Source organism: Monodon monoceros, unplaced genomic scaffold (assembly GCF_005190385.1).
Source record: "Monodon monoceros isolate NGI ecotype Baffin Bay Population unplaced genomic scaffold, NGI_Narwhal_1 Super_Scaffold_7, whole genome shotgun sequence".
Lineage (NCBI taxonomy): Eukaryota > Metazoa > Chordata > Mammalia > Artiodactyla > Monodontidae > Monodon > Monodon monoceros.
In genome coordinates, this window is record NW_021703784.1 from 80,679,963 (window position 1) to 80,702,611 (window position 22,649).

At 33.9% G+C, this 22,649-nt stretch overlaps 1 protein-coding gene across 1 annotated transcript in view; it reads right to left on the reverse strand.

The window, feature by feature from the left end:
• DCDC1 (doublecortin domain containing 1) overlaps positions 1-22,649 on the reverse strand; it is a 453,979-nt gene that overhangs the window by 323,111 nt on the left and 108,219 nt on the right. Inside the window, exon 8 of the mRNA XM_029208753.1 lies at positions 16,769-16,935. Coding sequence (XP_029064586.1) covers positions 16,769-16,935 — 167 coding nt within the window. The remainder of the gene's footprint in view (positions 1-16,768; positions 16,936-22,649) is intronic.

Here is a 22,649-nt window from a genome sequence, read left to right on the forward strand (position 1 = left end):
CATTTTCCCTCCCTGGCACCATGAGGACTCCAAAATATTTTACTCACATACTATCTAAAAGAACTTAGAAAACTAGATTCCCCTCACTTAGAAAGCTGCACACCAACATTTTAAGTAAACGTTAAAATTTTTATTATTAGCTTACAAACAGTGGTGAAAGATGTGTTTTCTGGCATCTTATAAATATTGGTACTACTAATTAAAACTGTTAAATTTTTCTTTTAAATCTATCCAATGAAATTAAATACCAGAACAATTTTGTGTCAAACATCTTCATTTTTAAAACTACATGGAGGACAGAGTCAAGATGGTGGACTAGGAGGACACGGAATTCATGTCTGCACATAATTACGGCACCTACCAGGCACTGGTGGGGGACCACGGACACCTAAGGGGATGGGAGGAACCCTCAGTGACCGGTTGTTTCAATTATATTTTTAATTTTCCTAATATATTTTTCATCTTTCTAATTTTATTTTGTTTTTTATTCTTTGATATTGCACCGCTCCTTTATTTCTTTTTTCCTTTTTTGCCACACCACACAGCTTGCAGGATCTTGGTTCTCAGACCAGAGGTTGGGCCTGAACTCCTGTGGTGAGAGCTCCAAGTCCAAACTGCTGGACTAACAGAGAACCTCAGACCCCAGGCAATATTAATTGGAGTGAGGCCTCCCAGAGGTCCTAATCTCAGCACCAAGACCTGGCTCTACCCAACTGCCTGCAAACTCCAATGCTGGACACCTCAGGCCAAACAACCAGTAAGACAGGAATACAGCCCCACCTATCAAAAAAAAAAAAAAATGAAAAGACAAAAAAATATGTTACAGACAAAGGAGCAAGGTAAAAACCTACAAGAACAAATAAATGAAGATTAAACAGGTAACCTACCTGAAAAAGAATTCAGAGTAATGATAGTAAAGATGATCCAAAATCTGAGAAACAGAATGGAGAAAATATGAGAAACATTTATTAAGGATCTAAAAGAATGAAAAAGCAAACAAACAGTGATGAACAACACAATAAATGAAATTAAAAACACTCTAGAAGGAATCAATAGCAGAATAACTGAAGCAGAAGAATGGATAACTGAGCTGGAAGATAAAATGGTGGAAATAACTGCCAGGGAGCATAATAAAGAAAAAGAATAAAAAGAATTGACAGCCTCAGAGACCTCTGGGACAAAATTAAACACACCAATATTCGAATTAAAGAGGTCACAGAAGAAGAAGAGAAGAAAAAAGGGTCTGAGGAAATATTTGAAGAGATTATAGTCAAAAACTTCCCTAACATGGGAAAGGAAATAGTTAATCAAGTCCACGAAGTGCAGAGAGTCCCATACAGGATAAACCCAAAGAGGAACATGCCGAAACAAATATTAATCAAACTGTCAAAAATTAAATACAAAGAAAAAATATTAAAAGCAGCATGGGAAAAGCAACAAATAACATCAAGGGAATCCTCATAAGGTTAACAGCTGATCCTTCAGCAGAAACTCTGCAAGCCAGAAGGGAGTGGCAGGACATATTGAAAGTGATGAAAGGGAAAGACCTACAACCAAGATGACTCTACCCAGCAAGGATCCCATTCAGATTCGATGGAGAAATTAAAACCTTTACAGACAAGCAAAGGTTAAGAGAATTCAACTCCACCAAACCAGCTTTACATAAATGCTAAAGGAACTTCTCTAAGTGGGAAACACAAGGGAAGAAAATGACCTCCAAAAACAAACCCAAAACAATTAAGAAAATGGTAAAAGGAATATAACATATTGATAATTACCTTAAATGCAAATGGATTAAACGCTCCAACCAAAAGAAACTGACTGGCTGAATGAATACAAAAACAAGACCTGTGTATATGCTGTCTACAAGAGACCTACTTCAGAACTAGGGACACATACAGACTGAAAGTGAGGAGATAGAAAAAGATATTCCATGAGAATGGAAATCAAAGGAAAGGAGTAGCAATTCTCATATCAGATAAAATAGATCTTAAAATAAAGACTATTACAAGAGACAAAGAAGGACACTACATAATGACTGAGGGATCAAACCAAGAAGAAGATATAACAATTGTAAATATGTATGCACCCAACATAGGAGCACCTCAATACATAAGCATAAAAGGGGAAATTGACAGTAACACAATAATAGTGGGACTTTCACACCGCACTTTCATCAATGGACAGATCATCCAGAATGAAAATAAATAAGGAAACACAACCTTTAAATGACATATTAAACAAGATGGACTTAACTGATATTTATAGGACATTCCATCCAAAAACAACAGAATACACTTTCTTCTCAAGTGCTCATGGAACATTCTCCAGGATAGACCACATCTTGGGTCAAAAATCAAGCCTTGGTAAATTTAAGAAAATTGAAATTGTATCAAGTATCTTTTCTGACCACAGTGCTATGAGATTATTATCAGTTACAGGAAAAAAACTGTAAAAAATACAAACACATAGAGGTTAAACAATATGCTACTAAATAACCAAGAAATCACTGAAGAAATCAAAGAGGAAATTAGAAAATACCTAAAAACAAATGACAATGAAAACACAATGACCCAAAACCTATGGGATGCAGCAAAAGCAGTTCTAGGAGGGAAGTTTATAGCAATACAATCCTACCTCAAGAAACAAGAAACATCTTAAATAAACAACATAACCATACACTAAAGCAATTAGAGAAAGAAGAACAAAAAACCCCCAAAGTTAGCAGAGGAAAGAAATCATAAAGATCAGATCAGAAATAAATGAAAAAGAAAGGAAGGAAACAATAGCAAAGATCAATAAAACTAAAAGCTGGCTCTTTGAGAAGATAGACAAAATTGATAAACCATTAGCCAGACTCATCAAGAAAAAAAGGGAGAAGACTCAAATCAACAGAATTAGGAATGAAAAAGGAGAAATAACAACCGACACTGCAGAAATACAAAGGATCATGAGAGATTACTACAAGCAACTATATGCCAATAAAATGGACAACCTGGAAGAAATGGACAAATTCTTAGAAGAGCACAGCCTTCTGAGACTGAACTAGGAAGAAATACAAAATATGAACAGACCAATCACAAGCACTGAAATTGAAACTGTGATTAGAATTCTTCCAACAAACAAAAGCCCAAAACCAAATGGATTCACAGACAAATTCTATCAAACATTTACAAAAGAGCTAACACCTATCCTTCTCAAACTCTTCCAAAATATAGTAAAGGGAGGAACACTCCCAAACTCATTCTATAAGCCACCATCACCCTGATACCAAAACCAGACAAAGATGTCACAAAAAAAGAAAACTACAGGCCAGTATCACTGATGAACATAGATGCAAAAATTCTCAACAAAATACTAGCAAACAGAATCCAACAGCACATTAAAAGGATCATACACCATGATCAAGTGGGGTTTATCCCAGGAATGCAAGGATTCTTCAATATACACAAATCAATCAATGTGATACACCATATTAACAAACTGAAGAATAAAAACCATATGATAATCTCAATAGATGCAGAAAAAGCTTTTGACAAAATTCAACACCCATTTGTGATAAAAACTCTCCAGAAAGCAGGCATAGAGGGAACCTACCTCAATATAATAAAGGCCATATATGACAAAGCTAGAGCAAATATCGTTCTCAGCAGTGAAATACTGAAACCATTTCCTCTAAGATCAGGAACAAGAGAAGGTTGCCCACTCTGACCATTATTATTCAACATAGTTTTGGAAGTTGTAGCCACAGTAATCAGGGACAAAAAAGAAATAAAAGGAATCCAAATCGGAAAAGAAGTAAAAGTGTCACTGTTTGCAGATGACATGATACTATACATAGAGAATCCTAAAGATGCCACCAGAAAACTACTAGAGCTAATCAATGAATTTGGCAGAGTAGTAGGATACAAAATTAATGTAGAGAAATCTCTTGCATTCCTATACACTGAGGAAAAATCTGAAAGAGAAATTAAGGAAACAATCCCATTTACCATTGCCACAAAAAGAATAAAATACCTAGGAATAAACCTACCTAGGCAGAGAAAAGAACTGTATGCAGAAAACTGTAAGATACTGATGAAAGAAATTAAAAATGATACCAACAGATGGAGAGATATACTGTGTTCTTGGATTGGAAGAATCAATATTGTGAAAATGACTATACTACCCAAAGCAATGTACAGATTCAATGCCATCCCTATCAAATTAACAATGGCATTTTTTATGGAACTAGAACAAATCATCTTAAAATTTGTATAGAGACACAAAAGACCCCAAGTAGCCAAAGCATTCTTGAGGGAAAAAAATGGAGGTGGGGGAATCAGACTCCCTGACTTCAGACTATACTACAAAGCTACAGTAATCAAGACAATATGGTACTGGCACAAAAACAGAAACATAGATCAATGGAAACTGATAGAAAAACCAGAGATAAACCCACACACATATGGTCACCCTATCTTTGATAAAGGAGGCAAGAATATACAATGGAGAAAAGACAGCCTCTCAATAAGTGGTGCTGGGAAAACTGGATAGCTACAAGTAAAAGAATGAAATTAGAACACTTACTAATACCATACACAAAAATAAACTCAAAATGGATTAAAGGCCTAAATGTAAGGCCAGACACTATAAAACTCTTAGAGGAAAACATAGGCAGAACACACTCTGACATAAATCACAAAAGATCCTTTCTGATCCACTTCCTAGAGAAATGGAAATAAAAACAAAAATAAACAAATGGGACCTAATGAAACTTAAAATCTTTTGCACAGCAAAGGAAACCATAAACAAGACGAAAAGACCACCCTCAGAATGGGAGAAAATATTTGCAAACGAAGCAACTGACAAAGGATTAATCTCCAAAATATACAAGCAACTCATGCAGCTCAATATCAAAAAACCAAACAACCCAATCCAAACATGGGCAGAAGACCTAAATAGGCATTTCTCCAAAGAAGATATACAGATTGCCAACAAACATATGAAATGATGCTCAACATCACCAATCATTAGAAAAATCCAAATCAAATCTACAATGAGGTGTCACCTCACACTGGTCAGAATGGCCATCATCAAAAAATCTACAAACAATAAATGCTGGAGAGGATGTGGAGGAAAGTGCTCTTGCACTGTTGGTGGGAATGTAAATTGATACAGCCACTATGGAGAACAGTATGGAGATTCCTTAAAAAACTAAAAATATTAGGGGGAAGCAGCCGCAAGGCACAGGGATATTAACTCGGTGCTTTGTGACAGCCTGGAGGGGTGGGATAGGGAGAGTGGGAGGGAGGGAGACGCAAGAGGGAAGACATATGGGAACATATGTATATGTATAACTGATTCACTTTGTTATAAAGCAGAAACTAACACACCATTGTAAAGCAATTATACCCCAATAAAGATGTTTAAAAAAAAAAAAAACTAAAAATAGAACTACCATATGACCCAGCAATCCCACTACTAGGCATATACCCAGAGAAAACCATAATTCAAAAAGACACATGCACCCTAATGTTCATTGCAGCACTATTTACAATAGCCAGGTCATGGAAGCAACCTAAGTGTCTATCAACAGATGAATGGAAAAAGAAGATGTGGTACATATATACAATGGAATATTATTCAACCATAGAAAGAAACGAAATTGAGTTATTTGTAGTGAGGTGGATGGACCTAGAGTCTGTCATACAGAGTGAAGTAAGGCAGAAAGAGAAAATCAAATACCGTACGCTAACACATATATATGGAATCTAAAAAAAGAAAATGGTTCTGATGAACCTAGGGGCAGGACAGGAATAAAGATGCAGATGTAGAGAATGGACTTGAGGACACGGAGAGGGGAAAGGGTAAGCTGGGACGAAGTGAGAGAGTAGCATTGACATATACACACTACCAAATGTAAAATAGATAGCTAGTGGGAAGCAGCTGCATAGCATAGGGAGATCAGCTCGGTGCTTTGTGACCACCTAGAGGGGTGGGATAGGGAAGGTGCGATGGAGACGCAAGAGGGAGGGGATATGGGGATATATGAATGCATATGGCTGATTCACTTTGCTGTGCAGCGAAAACTAGCACAACATTGTGAAGAAATTATACTCCAATAAAGATATTAAAAATAATAATAAAACTATACGGGAAAGCTCTTCTTTAACAATCAGAAGGTTACCTGTTCCTTTTTCTCACCAACTTCATATATTTCTATCCCATTTCTACTTTAACAGAAACACTTTTATAACAAGGAAAGGTTCAGAGCCCTACAAGAAGTTTATGGCACCAACATTTCAAAATGTCCCTCTGTTTGATATCCGGGAGGTTTTTACACTCCGGGGTGAAGCACCAGGGTAGATTCAGGATAAGGGAGAGGTGTGCTTTGCCTAAGGATGGTGGAAGATGGGAAAGGAGAAGTGGCATGCACCCCTGCTGCAGGCACATTCTCAGGGAGGATAATTTTAGTACAAAGTACATATGAAAGTTGAGCATCTAGTCAGTCATTCCTTAAAACTACCCCTTTTTGGTCTATGTGTACCTGCAGAGAAACAATAACAGTTGTGACTTAACCCCCCCTCCCCCAATAAACCCTTCTGGGAAGGAACACAGAAGGGCAGAAATATGAGTATCTGAGCCCCTTTAGCCAAAAGGCTGGGCGTTATCTAAAAGAATTAGTTAAATTATCTGGCCTCAACCAAATTTAGTTTTTACCTTTCCCCGACTACCACGAGTGGTACCTTGTTGTGAAAGGTCAAATCAGATTTAGGCAAAAATTTTTAAATACTTTTTTCCATACCTTGTCTAGAGTGTGTGTGAATTTGCTTTCTTGAAACATGTATCTCCTTCCTAAAGTAAACTCTAGTGTATGGTTTCCAAACTAAGTGACTTTCATTCCTCATCTACAGTCCTCAACCATTCCAAGATCTCAGATGCTTCAATCCTGAGGCTGAGGAAGGCTTTTGTCCTCAGTCTTATACTCAAAACAGGCCACAAATTAAGCCTTTTTCCTTACCTCCTAATAAAGTTATACATACAGTCAAAGCGATACAGTGACAGAGTCAACCAAAGAGACAGCTGTTATAAAACTTTTGTCCCATCACCAGACCAAACTACCTATATGGATTATGAATTAATATTTTTATGAATCTTGTAATACAAAAAATAGAACAATTATGTCTTATTAGGGAGGAGTTGTTGATAGAGTTAATTTTAAGTGTAATCATGTAAAATACATCCAATGGTTTTAAAATCTTGTTTTGACATTTTAAAATTATTTAATATACTGTGAGGCTCAAAAACATATGGACCAACCTCAATGTCTGAGAAGTCTTATCTATACCCACTGCCCTATTTCTTCAACATCAGTTCTTTCTTTAACCCTATTCACTCTAAGGTTTCATCATCTTTCAAAGGCCACCAATAACCTTTTTTGTACCAAGTATAACCTGTTTGAAAATAATATCTTACTCCCAACTTCATGCCATTGCGTGTATGAGCCTCTTTTTAAAACCTCCCCATATTTCAGTTATTGAAACATACCTTACCTACTCTAACAGCAGTGGTGGGGCTCTAGTCCCATTACAACTCTACCTCAATTGCCTTATCTTCAACATTAATAATAAAGGTATCACTTATATGCTGAATCTAAAAAGTCAAACTCATAGAAACAAAGAATGGAAAAGTGGGTACCAGGGGCTGGGGGTAGGGAAAATAGGGAGAGGTTGGTAAGAGAGTACAAACTCTCAGCTATAAGATGAATAAGGTCTGAGGATCTAATGTAAAACATGGTGACTATAGCTGATAACACTGTATTATGTAACTGAAATTTGCTCAAAGAGTTGAACTTAAATGTTCTCACATACATATAAATATGCGTATATATATACAAGGTGATGTACATATTAACTAGATGGTGAGAATTCTTTCACAATATATATATGTCAAATCAACACAATGTAGACTTTAAATATCTTATAATTTTGTCAGTTATACCTCAGTAAAGCAGAAAAAATTAATAATAAAGATGATGATGAATGATGATAGCTAACACGTACTGGCCACTTACTATGTCCTAGCTATTATGTTAAGAGTTTTATATACATTAACTATTTAATTCTCACAACAACACAATGAGGTATTATTAATGTTGTTACTCTTATTATTATCTATAAAATGAGAGGACTGTACTAGATGGACTCCAAAGTTCATTTCAGCCTTAAAATGCTTTTATTCTACATTTTACCTTTCTTTTATTTAAGTTCACGTATAACATAGAATCTATACCATATTTTTTAGCACTTAATTATATACTTATAAGCATATTTCCTAATAGTTTCATGTGGGTGTGTTTTATCTCCAGAACAAGAATGTAAGCTTCCTGAGGGCAAGGTCTGGGATAGTTCTCCTGTATCTTCAACACTGGCTAACACACAGACTGAGCTCCTAAGGAGTATTCAACACTTCATCATTTGAGTCTGTCTTCTTTGCCTCTCTATTTTTTGGGGAGGAGGAAAGGGAATCTTTTTGCACCAAACAAGACAAGATTAATTCAGTGACTGCCAGAACGATAGTCCTTAAGGACACCTCGCTATATAGTTTATTGATAGGGATCCTGAGAGAAACTGCAACCCCTAAAGGTGTCCATCTGGTGGTTGGATGGTGAATACACTGTGCCCTAGGGGTGTGTGTGTGTGTGTGTGTGTGTGTGTTTCACAATTTATTTTGTTTTGTGAAGACTAGGTTACCTTATCTACCCAATGCCGAATTAAAACCAGGTCATGATAAAAGATCCTTTGTTTTTGTGTTACTCATAGAATGTGGAATCCAGGGCCAGAAGTATAATCAGGATTTTTAAATTTTATTTAATTTTTTATTTTATTTACTTAAAATTAATTTAAATTGTGAAACCTCATGGGGATAGTGTATTGGGCGGTATGGCTTTAGAAGATATAACTCACCTGTGGCTTGCCAAGCCTGAAGACTAGGACCTTTCTAGTGCCTTTTATTTATGCTATCACTCTGTTCTCTGATAACTTTCAACGTTTACTTCCCAGTGACATATACTGAGTGCTGATGAATGGACTCTTGCCCTATTCTTTTTCCATGCATGATTGGCTCTGTTTAGGAACTTGAAATCTTAAATGTAACAGGATGCTAATTATTTGGTAGGAAATTATGTAAAATTGTTTTTCTGACATAGTTAATGAGAAAATTTGACTGAAGAGAGTAGTAAATTAATGCTATACTCATTTCCATCTGCTGTTACATACATAAAATATAAGCAAATAATGAATTATATTATTTGAAAATCAGCAATATGTTGTTATGATTAACGTTTATTCAAGCTATGCTATTAAAAACAGGTGAGAGAAAACCACATTTCTCTTAATAAAATAAAGCAACTATTTCCAAAATGTTTACACTTAAGAGTCTCCCTTTCATTAATCAGTAGTCAGGCTTAATAATCAAAGACTTTAACTATCAATTACTCACAACATTGATCAATTAGAACAGAAAATACTAGTCAATCCTTAAGACAGTTGTTTTTCCTCCCCCTAAGAATATGCCTTCAATACTGTTTTAGCTCTTCAAGGGAAAAAAATTTCATATTCTTGTCCATTCACACAAACCTCTCAGGGAGCATTATTGTTTTGCGAGGAGGGGGCGGCAGGCAGGGGGCCCAGGATGTTGACGGAACAGATAGGATGTCAGGTGAAGATAGAATGCTGTGCCCTCTCTAACCAGCTGAAGACTCCGCATGATTGTTTTCTTACAAATAATACCTGTGGGTGTTGAAACTGTTCAGGGAATCTATCAAACACACTCTTTCACTTTGCTGCTGTAACTCTGTAAAATTTATTCTCATTTCAAAAGAGTCATAGGCAATAATACCTTTAGGTGGTTGAGTAATTTAAAAGAAAATTTGTCAGGCTTACTTTCACTTACTTTACCAGAAAAATTCTACACTTATTTAGGGGTTTTAAGATGCAACATTTTCTACTCAGTACGATTAAAATCTCAAAATAAGAGCTCTTCATCTAAAGAGTTGTCTTAAGTTACATGTAAGTTGAGATAATATAATATTAGGATGTTTGAGGATAAAACTTTGAGCAGAAAAGGAAAATAAATTAATGTTACAATCATTTCCATTTTTTACAATTATAGAAGTCATTAACACGTAGATGTATGAGAACAGAAAATACCTAAATAGTATAATATTAGAAAAATGCATTACTAATATATTAATGCCAAATTATTTTTCTTATGGAAATGTGAAGGCCAAGGTCTATAAACTTATAAAACTTATCTATACAAATTGAAAAATAAATGGGAGAATAAAAATAATAACCTTTCCAGATTAACTTTCCTTATTAAGTCATCAATACCTATACTAAGTTTGCTTTATATTAAGTATCATAAAACACTTAAATGCAGCTTTAAAATTTTTTTCTATTATGCAATAGGCATTTTCAGTCACCAGTTCAGAGGGAGAAAGACCTCAGTAATGCTTAGGTTCAAAATGTATTTTCCATATTAGCTCATTCAAAAAATATTATAAAATTAGATAATCTTTTAATTAATCAAGAAAAATAAAGAGATAACTAGTATTTTTTAAAGTGTTTATGTAAAGATGAAGATGTATTTTAAACAATCCACAAATGGAACTTACAGTTAATTAAAATGTTCAAAATCATATAAGCAGGAAAGTCTAGTTTCTTATATAGTTATTTTTAAATTCCAATTTTCACTAAGTTGGCTCTTAATTTTTGAAGGAGTGTTTAATATTTAAAAAGGTAATATTTTTAATTGAAAGGTATCCAACTGAGATGTCAATAAAGTTGTTTTTATATAATTGAATTATCTTGTAAAAACGGACAATCTTTAAGTCTAATTTTTTTCCAAAGTGAGTTATTTAATACAGAGTTTTCATGGTTAAAAAAAAAAAGTTCAATTTTGAGCCAAAATACATATTTAACATTTGGTAGTGTAATTCTAAGAAAATTAGAAAAAAATACAGATTTGAAAATATTTTCCTGACCTGAACAGTTTTATGGAGAATCGAATGAAGATAAATGTGTCATGGATAAAGGATGTGTCATGGATAAAGGATGGAAAATAAACAGTATTTCAATATCATTTCTTTTTATCCCATTGTCAGTTTTTTCTCCCTCTCTGCAATAATTACCTATGCACAAACTCTAGGTGGCAATATTGCACCTACTGTACTTTCAAGAAAATGGTCACAGTCGGTCCCCACATATTCTCTTTATCAACATTTTATGTGCCATGGATCTATAGCCTCTTATTATAAGTGTAATGAAGCAGAAGTTATTGAAGCATTTTATTGATTGCTCAGATCACAAGTTTACTGCCATACTGAATTGCACCTTACTCGCTGAAGCAAACTGCTGACACCTTTTTTAAAAAGTGACAACTACATCTATTTCATGACCAGAAATCCATTTTCATCTCTATCAAGACAAGAATGCAATTTTCACTTCATTTAACTGATGTTAGGCCTTCTCAAAGCATGACACTTAGAAAAAGACACAAGTTTAAGGTCTTAAAATACTTCAAGTAACTAGAATGCAGCTTGGTTTTAGGGGGGAAAAATCAACATCACTCAAATCTATAAACAACCTAATATTCTAAAAAATTACCTATCAGAACCTTCAGTAGTAGTTTTCATCTTGAAACATCTATAACATTGTTTTAATGTTTTTAATAGTAAATTATGTTTATAGATTACAGACTTTGTTCCAAGGTTTCAAAGGACATCAAGAAGTTCAAAACTGGAATATTTTGGGTATTGCTCCAGGAAGGCTAAATCAAGAACAGAGCTCAATTTTTAATATATAGATAAATGGGGATCTGATGTATAGCAAGTGACCACAGTTAACAGTACTGTTTTATATACTGAAAAGTTGCTAAGAGAGTAGATCTTGAATGTTTTCACCGCAAAAAAAAATATATGTTAATTATGTGAGGTGACAGAGGTGTTAACTAATCCTACTGCCGTGATCATGTCACAATACATAAGTGTATAAAATAATCATATTGGATACCTTGAGCTTGCACAATTATATGTCAATTATCTCTCAATAAAGCTAGAAAAAAAAGTAGCTGGTATACTAAGAAAAAAGCATATATAGAAAATGAAATAGAAATGGTTTTTCCTTCAATAATGTTAGGACCAATAAATGATTTTGATTGACCTACAACACAGATCTGAAAAGACAAACTCTCAACACTTCTTTCATGGGAAATTAAAATATTAGATTCCTTAAAGATACTTTTTGCAATAAACAAATTCTGTCAGCACTAAATGTAATTCAAGCACATTTTGAACTGAATTTATTCTGAATAGAATTATATTATTATTATTGCTTTTATATCTAAGTACCAAACTTATTGAAAAGTGTGGGTAAAGTGAACCAACATTAACTTAGGAATTCTTTTAACAAACTATAAGTGCTTTGGTAGAAGTTAGTCTAATGTAATAATAAAATACATTTCAGTTTTAAACTGCAAAACCAATATATGCTGATGTTGGATGGTCATTTCCTCATCTAATTATATGCCCACACAATAAAGTTACAGTACAGTTCCAGTTTAAAAAGTGAAACCTAATCTTTGAAATAGAAAGTGTCTGAGATTTTTAAACCTAACGCATCAAATATGGAACATTAGAATATAATAGCATTCAAAAAAGTACCTTGCCTAAATTACTAAACACAAAGGACCGTATACACCCCAAAAAATCACTCAGGTAGAAAATTACAATTTTCAACAAACTTCATTAAGTAATGACCTATTACAAATAGCCCAAGTACCTATTTCCAAATTAAAATTACAGAAGTAAAACATTTCCCTGCAGTTTCAGACATAAACAGAAATTGACATTTTTTTCAATATACTGCCAAAGTTTAGAAATATCCCAAGAGTTTAAGAAATATTTAAGGATATTTTTCTGTTTATTTTTTTAAAGCTGTCAAACAAGCTAAAATTTAATTTCAAAGTTGATAATTACTTTCAATAGGGATGAAAATTAGGAGTAGTACTAAACATTCCTTCAAATTTTTTCATGTCTTAACTACCACAGGGACTATGATTTTCTTCATAATTAAGATGATGGTTGTTAAGATATTATAGTTAGATACTCATTTCCTTTGTGTCTCCCTGAATTTCAGAAATGACTACGCAAACGACAACAACTGTTAAACCACACTGTGTACCACTTTAAAGGATCAAAACTGTGTGTTTATGAGTTCTTTTAAAAACTGTATTTTAAAAGAAGAGTGCTATGCCTTCACTATGTAAAAGTCTCCAGGAATTTTGTTGCTTGGGGGAAAAAAATTCAAAGGAGTATCAAAATTGGGAAGACATTTCCAGAAATATCTATTTCTCAAAAATCAGGTTCGTACTTAAGATCAGCCGTTCCAAATCATTATTTATATGGCCTCCTGGCACAGCTCCATGGACTTTTACGGATCTCTACAGTGTTGCTGAACAGACTGACATATATTTTGTTTACTGACAGCGACTAAAAGCTCTATGGAGGATCATAAATAAAGAAGATCATGTTTAAAAATCACTAATATCATTTTAAAAGGTAGTGCAGGGCTGTGTTTTGGCCTCTGTTTAGCTGTGTTAGGCCTATGAATGACAGCTTCCCTGCTTGAAGCACACAGAAAGCACAGCCTTCCTCATTCACTGACAGGACTGTGGCCTTTTCACACGTTCCCTCCACAGCAGTGTTTGTCCCCAAACACTGGAACTCCACACAATGGCATTCCTACTTCAACACCCCACCATCAGCACCACCACATAACAAGAATGCTAATGAGATGGAACGGCCCTGTCGCTGAAAGTGTTAACTGCATTTCATAGGAAAGCATTTACATGACTTCAAAGATTACCAATTAAATAGATTCTGCTTAGCTCTGAGCAATTTCTAAAATGTTTCCACTTTTAAGGAACTAAATGTGATAAATGTAAGACTAAGTGACTTTATGCTGTCCTAAATATAATATCTCATTTTATATACATGAATCAGTATATTTTTAAGACCATATTAATGTAGTGGGCTTAATTCAGTTGCATGCTTGTAATAGACAAGTTAAAGTTAAAAACTGAAAAGTGAGTAAGTTCGTAAACATAAAGCCGGTAGTTCTGACTCTTCTTTTAAAGCTCTGTTATCACAATTTATTTAAAAGAAATTTCCTTGGGGAATTCCAAAACATCAATTTAAAGTCTACAATCTTTTGACAGAATCCTAGTAAAACAATGTTGTTGTCTTTATATATGATCTCAGAAGTGGAATAAATGGAAATGATATCAAGAGGTCATATAATTCTATAATTTATAAGCTTAGGCTTGTTAAGGAAATAGGAATGATCATCCACCTCCATTTTACCAAACACAATCTTATATAAAACTAAACAGAAAAGGCTATCCCTAAGGTCAAATGAAGTAAATGCAGTTCAAATAAAGTTCATTAATGCTAAGAGGAATATTTGCTAAGAAATCTTACTCACAAATAAAGCTACTTCCAGGCTTAACACTTAACCACTGATGACCTGATAATGGTACCACTTCAGTGACTTTTATGAACATTGCAGATAATTTTAAATTGTTGTGATATAACAATACAAAAGAAAAGAGACTCAAGGATACATATAATTGGGCGTACCTAAAAGAAATAGGAACTTGCATGGAAATGCATAATAGGCAAATTTCTATTTTTTTTCTTCAATTTTGTATTTTAAAATAAAACTTAACCACGTATCATATTAAAACTGTCGACTGAAAAACTTTAATTTATTATAAGTGAGCAAAATAAAAAGGTTTAGTTAGAAATGGCAAAGAGCCTAGATTCTTAAAATATTCCTAATTTGGCATAATGTTGAAAGTCATAATGTTGATGATATAGACAATCAGATGCTCAGACATTCAGAGACGCTAAAAATGTTAATTTTGTTCACATTTAATATTTCTTTTAATAAGATGTATTTCTCGTCAATTTTGAGGCATAAAGAAAATTTTTAAACTAAAGCAGTAATTCTTAAAGCATTTTCTTCTCACAATACAAGGAACTTTTCAGTCCAGTACAATTGTTTATATCTATTTAAACTTTTAAATGTTTAGAACAATGGAAGAAAAACCAAACATGCCACAACTACTTTCTGAGCTATTTATTATCTCTAACACCCTCATTTTAAATGAAACTTATGTTTCTTTTTTTTTAGATTTGATTTAAATTGTTCAAATTTTTTTAGATTTGATTTAAACAATACTTTTCTTGCATTGGAGAATCGTCTCATGTTTTCTTAACATTAAATAATTTTAAACTGTCAAATTAGTAGAATCAAGCCATTTAATAACAAATAAATGACTGTAATTAAATTGGTCATAATGCATAGTATAATATCATTGTGTCCTAAAAGTTAAATATTTCTGTTAAAATAACTTAATCTGAATACAAAAAAATATGTTTTACACCAGTTTTTATATATGATATTAGCTTAATAAAGAATATTAAAAATAAGTTTGGATTTTTATTTTTTCATATTTATTATTATAAATAGCCTTATCTATGATAATAATCCCATTTCTGGATACACTGACATAATTAACTTGGAAACTAACCACTTTTTGAGAACGAAAGTTTCGCACGGGGAGATGTTTCTTGCTAGTTCTGGATACCTTAGTTCAGGAATTACTTCTAGTCAATACAAGTTGTTCTTTTCCTAACCAGACAGCAGGAGGTGCTGTGTGAACACTGAGACTGAATCCCATTCCCACCTCCCCTCCCCCTGCATACAGAGAATAATAGCATGATGCTTTCAAAATATTCATTTTTCAGCAGCCTGTGGTCTGAGATAATGAGCCCTTTTCTAAACTGGAAACTCCCAGTTAGAAATGTAAAACCTAGCCCTTATTTAATGTGGTAAAATGTATGCTTACCTTCTTAAGATCAAGTGCAAAGAGGATTCTAAAATTGTGGCAACTTCATTTTTATTTTATAAACAGCATCAATCATTCTGCTTTACAATATGAATTCTACTTTAAGATAAATCAAAGTCCCTATAAGTGGTAACATAAATATCAAAGTTTTCACATACATTCCCCCTTCTCCCCCATCACATACAGACTCTCTCTCTCTCCCTTTCTTTCTCTTTCTCTTTCGGTCTCACAGTTATGGAATAGAAACTTACAAATTAAAGGACAAAATCTAGTTTAAACAAATTCAAATACATTAATTCTATTCTTATACTTTCAGATCCGGAAACATACAAGTTAAATAAGTATAAATGAAATAAGTTGCTCTTGACATGAAGTTAATTCACAATTTCATTTCCCAGAATATGATTGGTTATATTTTAGCCCATCTTCTACAATAGCAAGTCTAATTTCATACTGGAAAAAAAAATAGAAGGGTGAACATTTAAAGCTTCGGATGCTTTAGGAGCTATTCATTTTCTTATTTAAAGTAACTGTCTATAGAATTTCCACATAAGGAGCTGCCTTCGCTTTGCACAGTATGCAGCAAGAAAAGATGAGACATATAACATCTCACAGCAAAAGATAGATACAATTAGCCCCATTATTGTTGGCTTTGAGATTACAGAAGCAGCATTTTGGCTCCCAAACGGGCACTGAGCTCACAAAATACATGTCACAGTTCTTTTATGACATGATGCCAATCATTGTCTCTATACAACCAAGTACATTTTAAAACATACAATAAAGCAGTTTTTAAAGAGGGAGGACTCACCTGTTTATAATATTTTTTTGCAGACTTTAATCGTTGGTACAAGGCCAAAAGAACTCCTTGGATGTACATCTTAGCTCCTGAGGGGCTGAAACCTTCTCCCTTAGAGACCCAAACTGGTCCCCGCAAAGGTGTGATGGAATTTTGCAGGCATTTTTCAAGCAGAGGAACTATATGAGAAAATAAGGGAAAATAAATTCTTTTGACCCAAACGAGATACACTGCCTGGAACACAGCCCCAGTACCAGAGCTAACTCTTAACATCTATTATTTATATGTGACCTGGGTTAAGTCATAAAGAGGCAATTCCTGCATTACTAGTGGCCACCATGAAGGATGTATTTATATTGAGACACCCCCCATGCAAGACTCGTAAGCTTTGTGAGCACACCTGAATAGTTCTGAAGTGTGCCTAACTAGCTCCACAGTGTCATGGTGTGCACTGATTGCCTTATCTTCTCATTTATCACAGATGAGTTGGAACCAACCTTGCTGAAATCTACTTGCATTGTCCTGATAAAATTGTATGATCCATGTTGTTTCTGTATATAGCTTCCCGTAGAGGGGTCTATATACCTAAAACATCACATCTGGGAATTATTCATAAAACATAATCCCCACCTTTATAAGCCATCCTATTCAAGTCTTTTCACTGCCATCACTTAAATAACCCATAAAACAGGGTGGCAAGGCTGTTTAAAAATAAGGGGGAGAATCTTAAGCAAGCATTTACCATACCTTTTTGTTTTTAAGCTTCTGGGGTATAAACTAGTCAAAGATTTAGGGATGCTATTCCAGTACGCATTTTGTAAGCAGAAGATATTTACCTGTGGGCCTGTATTGCAACATCCATATGGACTTGACAGACATGTTTATACACTTTTTCACACGATTAGCTTATAAAGTCTTTCTAGTGTAAAATAGTCAAATAACATGGCAGCTAGCTAACACTTTTCAAGGTTTAATTTCCCTCTGAAATGCCAGAAATAAAGAAATTTTTAAAATCTTAAGCACATTTGGGCACCCAGAAAAATGAAAGGATGTCATTTTTTTTAAACTTTGTCTTTAAGTGTATACATGTGACACAACATAAACATACAAAATAACTATATGGCTTGGCGATCTTATTCTAATATATACATCTACTGGAAAAGAAATTAGATAGATCACCAGCGAAGAAAATACGTCCGTGTCATTGGTTATGTTATATGTTGCATATTTTATGCAGAGAGGCCTAGCGTAGCAATCTGGAAATTGAATTACAATTAGGTTCAGCTGAGCTGCTGAGCCGCTGAGTTATGCAAATGGCCTTTGCTACTGGTATTCTGCTGATTTTTGTTCTTAGTAAAAAAGTATGCGTTTTATGGCACTAAGTTCTACAACTCTCTACCAAAGCACAATTTAAATTCTTTCTAACATATTCATCACTAAGGAAAACATTGGAAATAGAGTTTAAGATTTTCTAAGAGTACTGTAAGTAAAGTTAAAAGGAAATCATGACCCAGTGATTATTTAGACATCTTCAGATGTGTGCATGAAATTCACTCACCAGACTGAGAAACTAATTCCTAAAATTCACATATCGAAACTATTCTTACATTCCTGGAGCAACAGCTATTCTCTATAAGTTTTATCACAACAGATATCTCAAACGTTTAAAAAATATTAGGTCACATACAGTACTAAAGAAATAAAAAGAGAAGTAAACTTATTTTTAGAATTATAACTCTTTAATATTGAAAAAATGTATAATATAAATCAATTTTGCTTATAATGTTTCCTAAAGAAACCTAGTTTAAGAATCAATAGTGCTTTTAGCTAGCTACAACATTCATGTGTTACTATGTGTTGAATTTTAATTTGTAAACTTTTAATCGGTACACTCATTGAACTTAGTACAGTTTTTATACATGGAAAGGCATCACATAAACAGCTGTTAAACTGAAAAACAATTAAGTAAATTGAGAAGTAAGTAATAAACTTGAATGATTTACATCCAAGATTTAATCTTGAATTTAAACCTAAGAACATTTTATCAGATTCTCTAGTCTTACAGCTTTATTTATCTATGCTTGTCACAAAGTAACTTTCAAATTCTTTATGCCAGCCCAAAGGATTCCAGAAAAGAATTTCATAGATTTTCTAACACAAAACTCTACTCTTTTTCAGGGTTTGTACCTTCCATAAGAATTTAAGAAAAAAGACAGCTTAGGGAAAAAAATACAAATTATATCAAAACACAAGCAGTGTCAGAGTTGATATAGGATGGAAAACAGCTCCCATGCTCCACATGATTTATGTAATTAGGAATACTATGGAAACCAGAAACAGCAAAGCAAAGAAAGCAGTATTCACAAGCAGGTTTTATAAGGGACTTCAGAATCTGCTCTGAACTTGTTGAATAATCTGTTCAGTATTCCAGAATCTCCCTGCTGGAAGCAGGGTCCTCATTATAACCACAAGAGCGCTAATAAAGGTTAGCCTCTGAACTAGGGATTAGAAGGCTCTTTCTTTTTGGAAGCTGCAAACTAGTAACTTTGATGATCTTCTTGAAAAGGAAGACAAAGCACACTCCAAGAACAAACAATGTTTCCACTAACTAGGAAGGTACAGAAAACATAAGAAAATGATACGCCTAAGCACTTAGAAAGGAAGTATAAATAAGCTTAATATATTTGAAAAATAAAACTTATTAATCAGTTCAAATTAAAGAACTCTCCCTAAAAAAGAAGACTTGGCCTAAGATGATAGTTTTGAAATATAATAGAATAATTGATTTTTTAAAAAAGAGAAGTCAGTTGACTTTTCAACCTCAACCATAGATTTTAACATGAGTGAGAATTATTTTTTAAGCATTTTAGTGGTTGTTCATAATATTCTATACTAAAAACTCATAAGTGTTCTTAACCAATGGTTTTATCTCTTTTATGTTGAGTTCTCCTTTTTCTGTTTCTGAAGCAAAACTTCATTCTGTTAAAGAAGACTACTGCGTATAGATGTGCAAGAAATAAGGGCAATGGTTTAGCAAGGACAATAGACACTTTTCAACATTGGAAAGAGCATAATCCTACATGTTGCTATGAGCTAGCAAAGCCCATTATAGACACTCAATGAAAAAATTATGTCTTTTCCAGGGAATGAACCCTGGGATATTATTTTGTGTGTAAACCATGAGCTTCTTTTTCAAACTGCTACTCAGAAATATAGCCTCATTCAAGAGGTTAGCTGGCTCCGATTACCTTATGTTTCTTTAATTTTTGTGTGCATAGCTACACATAGCATTTCTTCTGTGTTTGAGGCCTTTATTACAGGTGTTCTACCTATTGGCTCTTATTTACAGAATTTTGCTTTCCTGTAATTTCAATATTTCCTTTAAGCAAGTCCTCAACATTTTCATTAGATAAATGATTTGGAAATTAATCATTCCTTAAATCTATCAATATGCATAAATCAGTCCAATGTGATCATTCCATGGGGATCACTTCCATCGCTGGAAAGGTGAAGTTATATGGATGATAGCTTTTTATCCATTTTGTTTATTCTCAAGTCATGACTATAGGGCAAATTGAAATTAATCCAATGGTTTCAGTGGGTTTGGAGTTAAGACTGAGGATGTTGGGTAAATAGATCATGTGGCCAAAAGGAGTAACTTTACTGGACATAGCTAGTACTGAGCATTATGGGTAAATAGATCATATGATTAAAAGTAGTAGCTATATTAACTTCATAACTATCAACTGATACTTCTCTCACTCATGCTGTTCTATTTCCCTTGCATGTCTTCACCCTTTCTTTCCACCTGTTAATATATTCTTGTCCTTCAAGGCTCATATCAATTGTCACTTCCAAAATATCCCAAGTTGTTTAGGCAGAATTAATTGTTCCATCCTCTATGTTTCCCAGAGTACTGTTTACACTTTTATTTTTCTCTTATTGATTTGTATTAATCCTTATCTTCTCCACTCCCACTTCCATCCTTCAGTAAATCACAAAACCTTTGGGGTTAGAGGGCATGGTGTTTTTTAGTTTGGTAAAAGCAGTGCCCAATAAATGTCTACTGGATAAATAAACAGTACTTTTGGAAATACTGTGGGCAGTCTTTTAGGTAAGTTTTAAGACCATGAGTACAACTATACGCAATCACTTAGAATCTGTAACTTTCTGTGACCAAATGAAAATTTGATCAAAATCTGATAAATAAATATGAATGTACCAGAATTTTGAAGCACATTTAGGGTATGTACAATAGTTTTGTTTTAATCTTCCTTATAAAATTATCTTGAACACTAAAGGAGACAATAAATATAAAAGGAAAACAATACGATTTGGCAACGAAGCATTAACTAGCCAGGAGAAGACCAGAGCTGGGTATTTTAAAAGTCTTGGAAAATCCTTATGTGCTTTATCCTAAATCATGCTACTCTGGGAAAAGGCACACAATCAAACGTAAATAACAGAGCAATAATATTAGATTAAGGTCAAAGTAGCTATTTTAAATAATAAAGGTAATTCCTTCTAAGAACTCCAAACACAATGAGTTCAAAAGCTAATCATAAGATAAACTGTTCAGTCTTCAAGAGGACCTTAATACTAAAACCACTTCATCACTGATAAGAAGCTTGAACTTGGATTCGTGATGGGTGCAGCACAAGAATTTTTGACAAGGAGCCATAAGTTCCTCTAAAGAGAAACCTAATAGAACTTACCAAGAAGATATAGACTGGAATGTCCTGTCAACTTCTATACCTAGTGAATGTATATCTCTCTCCAAAAGCAACACCTGACATTTAAAGAGACACTTGGCACGCTGCATTTGAATCTACTGTGGAAAGCTAAAAATAGGATTTTTTAATCAATATATTTTTCAAGCACTGGAAATTATCAAAAGCTTTAATAACCTGCTTCCAATTAAAAATTAAAATTCATGCCAATTAAGTATCCAGAATCATAATTTACATAATACTGTAATCTTCACATGTCAGTCAGAGGACATGAGACTACGAAAAAAAGGCACTGCCCAGAGCATAATTACCTATACAGAAACTTCTATATGCTCTTTGGCAGAAAATTTCAGGTCGCAAGTCTCAAAAATACTCAGCTATTGTTAGCAGGACATCATGTGGAAAGTTCCCACCGATTCAATTGAATTTTTTTTTTAATGAAGTTGATCTAAAAAGTCTTTTTGTATGATACAAGGTGAGTTCTTAAAAGATACTTAGAATTGACGGCTTCCCATCCAGGAAGTAGGCCTGGAGGGAGTTTGAGCTAGTGCCAAGGTGTGTATATGTTTTACTGTTCCTTATCCAGCTTTAGATAGTAGCTGGAAAGCTCCCAGTCCGGGAGCAACCAGCAGGCGCCACTCAAAAGCATGGTCTACTGGGAAGAATGAATGATGGAGAGCATACTGTTTCCTATGTTGCTTGATTTATATCAGTATATTTTTATCCAAACAAAGCTAAACTAACAGCTGCTGTGTACTTTTGTTTACATGCTATATGTCAAATCCTATTGTCCCTAAAGTACTTATGAGAAAAGATTTAGCAGTCGTTTTCTTAAATACTGATGCCTACCCAAATTTGGATTCTCCTCCACTGAACAAAATGACAAGCACATGATTGCTACAGTTAGAGCAGTCTTTCACAGCTGCTTTAGTTTTTCAGTGATCCTATTAAACTGACGGCATATTGCCTGTGGGGTCTACAGTGTTTGAATACTGTTGTAAGCGACACTGATTTGTACGATAGGATCAAGCAGAAAAGGGATGCACTGGGGGGAAGAATTTCATAGGTCATACTGTTTTTACCTGGGTAAAATTTAATTCAGACATTGTGACCGTTACAGAACACCTGTTTATTTTAATTGCTGATATGTGGGTGAACGTTGA